The sequence below is a fragment of the Suillus subalutaceus genome (genome assembly GCF_016647625.1).
Source record: "Suillus subalutaceus strain FC151 chromosome Unknown DFJ58scaffold_816, whole genome shotgun sequence".
Classification (NCBI taxonomy): domain Eukaryota; kingdom Fungi; phylum Basidiomycota; class Agaricomycetes; order Boletales; family Suillaceae; genus Suillus; species Suillus subalutaceus.
Window position 1 is genome coordinate 1,234 of NW_024541065.1, and position 5,756 is coordinate 6,989.

At 45.8% G+C, this 5,756-nt stretch overlaps 2 protein-coding genes across 2 annotated transcripts; both read left to right on the forward strand.

Moving 5' to 3' along the window:
* Nucleotides 1-443: 443 nt before the first annotated feature.
* On the forward strand, nucleotides 444-786 carry DFJ58DRAFT_720323 (uncharacterized protein; the record flags this gene model as incomplete). The annotated part of the gene is made up of 3 exons (XM_041384700.1): nucleotides 444-497; nucleotides 540-619; nucleotides 675-786. 3 exons carry the CDS (start codon nucleotides 444-446, stop codon nucleotides 784-786), a joined length of 246 nt encoding a protein of 81 aa, XP_041234616.1.
* A 980-nt stretch (nucleotides 787-1,766) lies between these two features.
* Nucleotides 1,767-2,106, forward strand: DFJ58DRAFT_739882 (uncharacterized protein; the record flags this gene model as incomplete). The annotated part of the gene is made up of 3 exons (XM_041387058.1): nucleotides 1,767-1,814; nucleotides 1,874-1,935; nucleotides 1,989-2,106. 3 exons carry the CDS (start codon nucleotides 1,767-1,769, stop codon nucleotides 2,104-2,106), a joined length of 228 nt encoding a protein of 75 aa, XP_041234617.1.
* Nucleotides 2,107-5,756: the final 3,650 nt, after the last annotated feature.

The following is a 5,756-nucleotide window of genomic DNA, read 5'->3' on the forward strand; positions in this document are numbered from 1 at the left end:
GGAGAGCGAGAACTAAGGTAACGCGAGTCTCAGTCAATGGAAGAAAGACTAGTTCATGTATGCTAACCTAAGGTAACGCGAGTCTGTAGGGCGCTAGTAAGTATCATGTATAGTATAATGTGAATGGTATACGCACCTCAGTCAATGGAAGAAAGACTGAGGTGCGGGTTGTAGCGTCTAGCCATCCTTAAGTAGCAAAGAGAAAAATGGTCAGTAACTAGGGTGGATGACAGTCAGTAACAGTGGCAGCTAAGGTACATAGAACTGGAACCGTTAGATATATCTATCTGGAACCGGCTCAGTGCTCTGACGGATCACCTCTCAACAGGACAAAATTCAACAAATAACACTACCAGATAAAAGGACTGCCGCTAGCTCGTCTTTCACCAGTGCACTACCCACCTTGCATCTTCCACTACCAATAATCTTCTTATACGTTCAAGATGTCTAGCAACGGAAAAGATTACACGTACACTGGTCATGGTACTAATGACCAGGTAAGCGCCCCGTCATGCGAGTTAGGGGCGGTGATTGACAAGATCACGCTTTTTCGTAGGGCAATCACTACTTGCTCTCGCGACTACGGTAGCAGCGGCTCAGGATATCACTATTCCAACACGTATGTTTTCAATGTTTGTTGACCGGCGGCGCTGATTATACGACACCGACGGGAGCTACTACTACAGCAACCCGAACGGGTCCACTTACTACAACAGTGGCACAGGGTACTCGCAGTACACTACTCCCAGCGGGGACACTCATAAATTTAACGGTTCCTCGAAGTGATTCTAGGTGAATTGCCTATTCTAATAGTATAGAAATTAGTTTCTGACGCAGTTTGTCAGGTTCTTGAGCAAATCCGGAATTCCTCACATGTACATTTCTTTTTTTGTCCTTACTGCTTCGATCGACGTCGTTACTCTGGCAAATGTCGGTGATGGTGAATGCATGAATATTGCTTGATACGTCGATGGGCCTGCCTGAATCATTACTGTTGGTTGAGGAATCTGGTGTCGCTCTCAGAGCCGAAGTACACTGAATCCTATTGAGCCCAGGTGCTATCGTTCAGCTGATGAAGTTCCTTTCACTCTCGTTCCCCTACTGCATCGATGAGTCTACGGCCTCAGACGCATGCAAACCACGTTCTACCCCAGTTTATTCTTCATCGCACATTGCGCGGGTTGGTCTTATCTTCGACTATCGGACCATCCATCAATGCATCACTAGCATGGTCTCTTCTCGGCTTCATAAGTTGAGATGGTGAGAACCGGCGGAAATAATCCCATTCTTTGATCAGATTCCAGCCGCGCCAATTGTAGTAGTAAGCAGACCTTAAATATTGGGGACATGCGGTTTACTGAGTTAAGACTACTGATAAGACGCGTCTAGGTGACCAAGAGGCTATGCCAGCAAATACGAGTGTAAGACATGACTCAGTAACCCATGATTAACAGCAGCACTCCCGCTGAATTCTCGAAAGTGCTATCTATTAAGATATGACTATTGATGTCACTACTGTACGTACTCATCCTTTTATCTTACATACGAAATCACTTCTCGTTGCACGCCTCTTACACGCTCACCTTTGATTCTCCGTCTCAATCAGCGTATTAATTCATTTCCTCTCGAATCATTTCCCTCAGTCTTTTGATCCAAGACTGAGTTCGTTTCCCGTTCGTAGTCCTTGCCTCTCTTCATTCGTAAGACCATCACTGATCTCCTCAACAAAGTCATCTTCCTAGTACAACTCATACTCTGAGCTCACTATGACAGATCGCGACTACGTCGTTACTGGGCACGGCACCAACAAGGAGGTAGGCGCCCATTGTTTACCGTTATGCGTAAGTAACTGACATGACATCCCTGTCCTTAGGGCAATCACTGGTGCACGCGTGATTATGGGAGCAGTGGTACTGGTCACCATTACTCTAACAAGTTCGTCTGTCTCGCTGCGTTGAGCAATCCGTTCCTCACCCATTTTCCTTCAGAGATGGCTCGTTTTACTATGAGAACCCAAACGGGTCCAAATACTACGACAACGGGGCCGGAAAAAGCAACTTTTACAACCCCGGATGGCCGTGTCGTCAAGCTCCAGAAGTAATTTAGGGGTTTTTAAACGGCTGGCCGCGTCAAGGGTGGCATGTGGTCTTGGGGAAATTGATATAATCCTTCCAGACGAAGTTTCAAAGCCCCTTCCCTTTCTATTTGCTTATATGGTTTCTTTATGCTGTAGTCTTGTTGAGGCAGATCGGCAATTGGAGCTCATGGTTGGTATCAAGGTCGCGGACATCACGCTTGGCTCCGCGGAGTCGGAATCATCAGTCGATCTGCACTAAATTCTTACTACCGGAAGGGAGTGGGTCTTGTCGGTTTTGATTTTCACCTGTCTGCGGTAGAGATCATCAACGTATGCGTGCATGCATGCAATTTCAGAATATCGTGGTCGATGCCTCATTAATAATAGTCTGACAGGTGCACTTGAAGCCTTCTGAATTGAAGCTCTCATTCTTGAATTCGCTACTCCCCGCTCAGCATACCTCGCCTCCTTGCTATGCTCATTCGTAGTAGAGCTATACAATCGAGCCATGAGTCCGAGCGATTCATTCCTTTTTATTCTCCGTGGCCCAGATGGATTCAAACGCATCCCAGATTAATGAGCTATCAGTCATCTGGGCTTCATACTTCGCGGTCATTCCTTCATCATCTGTGAGCTCAGACAGCGGAACTCTGTATACGTGTCGAATCAACTGTCATACCGATTCTCGTTGCATCTCAGTTGGGCATAAGGACTGGGTTGGTTCCCAAACGATAATTTCAGCTCGCCACTTGGTGCAAGTGTGGGCGTACGGTTGATACAACAAGAAATGAGTATGTCTACATAAACCTCGTCTTTGAAAAATTTCAACTTAAATAACACCATTACGGATCCTCGACCAAATATCTCCTCCATGCAGAACACTCGGAAAGCATTTCTCTACACAGTGCCGCTCGTCGGTACATGCACACGCTCCTGGAAGACAATCGAATTCATGCTAGTTTCTGCGTCGGATTGGGCCACGAGCTTAGTGTGATATTCTCGAACACTAAGGATGAGGCGTGGTCCCAGCACAAACAACTGTATGCCAAATAAAATCTGAAGACCACCTTGGAGTGTCTGACCTTCAATATTAGAATTCGATTCTACAGAAATGATGAGCAGTAGTTACAAGCAGATGTCAGCGATGGGTCAGCGCACCTCGACCTCTGGAGATTGATAACCAAGTTGGAGGCAAGAGACACCAGCATAGCTAGCACATGCGGAACTTGATCAGAAAAGATAGCTACATTCACGTTATAAGCTCACCATGCAAATAAAGCACGTGAGATTTTGTCAGCACTTTGAAACAGTCCCCGATGGTTGATCCTGTCGATGAATCGAGTCGTCGCAGGTCACAGAAGTGTGTTTTACAGTGATCCAGACTGAAAGGCATAGTGCTAGGACCTCCCAAATAATGTCGAGCATCCAAATCATCGCGACCAGAAGCGAGGCATGCTTCTTATAATGTATATACGTGCACATATACGTGCCAGAGAGTATCAGCTCCTCTAGTGTTTATCCAATGAGCTTTGTTTTTCAAGTCAACAAAGTAAAGCTTACCCCCTACAGTGCCCTTGAGTACTATTGCAACGATTACTCCACAGGTGATATTAACAACCAGGAAGATAATAACAAGGAAGATAAGGATGATTTAGATCTCTGGTACATGGCATATAACCGAGTAGTCATGATGACTTGCATCATGTTTCAGTCGAGTCAATATCACTGAGGTATTGCCGCTGGGTAACTCACCGCCCAACATAGCAGGTACGATCACATTTGTCCCATTTAATGCGTAGTTCATAATATTGCCTGAAACACCCGATTAGTGACCGCCTTTGTGCTAAGATCAAATACTTGACTAACACCTAGTGAGTCATTATGTTGGGCCAAGTTCAGTGTTCAGAATCTCACTCACCCCTGCACATGAGTGTATTCATGGATGGGAATGAGATGGTTGCAGAATACTCACTGTATCTGTCACCGAGACCAACGGCATATTTACTGTGTGACACCCGTCAGAAGAATCAACACAGTGCACGAGACATACGCAGAATGTTAGCACTAATTGTGAGAGATGGGCCATTAGTACAGCACCGACTTTTTGACCTAAAAACGTAACACAGAATATGGTATTCCAATATAGCGTGTCTAGAACATTTTGGACTTAGCATAACCACGCTATAAAATGACATTTGATACGAACAAGGAGATACAGCACAGTCATAAGAGACCACGTGTTGCCTCTGTCGCGAATCCATTATTCACCTGTCTTTCTTCTGATATGAGACTCTGGTACTCACCCAGATCAGTTCAATCTATAGCATCAATCTTAGCGAGTTGGCTGCTCCGGCAATAGCAACCGACTGACCTCTTGTCCGAGTGTCAGCACTGGAAATATCATGAGACTATAAGCGGTTTTCGAACACTGTTCTGCCTACCCCAATCGTATACAACCACGACACCGGCGGCAACTGCAAAACGTGAGTCAAGGTTAGATCGAGACATCACCAGCTGATATGACGAACCCGTCCAATAGCTGAAAAAAAGAGACAAACTGATGAACGGCCCACCAACTGGGATTATTTGAGACAACGGTCATATTCGAGAGATGGGTTGTGAGCGAGTGGGGGATGTTGGGGGTTATAACGATATAGTGTTCGTGCTAGATATACCGCCATTCAGCGCTTGTATCACCCACATTGGCATAATGGCGATGGATATTTGAGCCCGCCTCAGGACCCTTGATTAATTGAAGTAAGTATTGCGGTGCGAAATTGAGCAAAAAGCGGAACTCCGATGAGATTGAATCAAAGTTGATTTTGAATTGCAACCTCAATATCATGCACGCGAATGCAACATCAGAAAAGTTCCACTCGGTGATGTTGGCAACTCCGAGTAATTTCCAACATCATCGATGTATGCATCTATGGCACGTGTGAACGTTTGAACGATGAACGCAAAGTGTGGCAGTGAAGGTGGCACTATGGACCATCGCCCCAAGTAAATTCGTTTTGCGCAGAGAGTAATTACGTGCAAAAGGACAGAGAGTGGATGCGAGTACTAGTGTAATGGTGATGGCAGTAAGTAAGATGAGGGCGCGGGCGGCGTTGCAAAAAAGACGGTTCAACGTTCCATAATGCAGATCGCTATCTGATCGGAAATTGAGTTGTGGGATAGAGCTATGCCAGTATGACTGGTATTAATATTGTGATCTTGACATCAAGACCCGATACCGGTTTGAAGAACGTTCTAGATATTGGAAGATGCGATGGAACGTTGACGATGCCCTTGGGGAGACACGAACGGGGTGCGTAGCTTGTGGAAGTTGAACGATGAACGCAAAGTGTGGCAGTGAAGGTGACACTATGGGACCATCGTCCCAAGTCAACTCGTTTTGCGCAGGGAGTAATTACGTGCAAAAGGATAGAGAGTGGATGCGAGTGTAATGGTGATGGTAGTAAGTAAGATGAGGGCGCGGGCGGCGTTTGCAAAAAAGACGGTTCAACGTTCCATAATGTAGATTGCTATCTGATCGGGAATTGAGTTGTGGGATAGAGTTATGCCAGTATGACTGGTATTAATATTGTGATCTTGATATTAAGACCCGATACCGGTTGGAGAAACGTTCGGGATACTGGAAGATGCGATGGAACGTCGACGATGCCCGTGGGGAAGC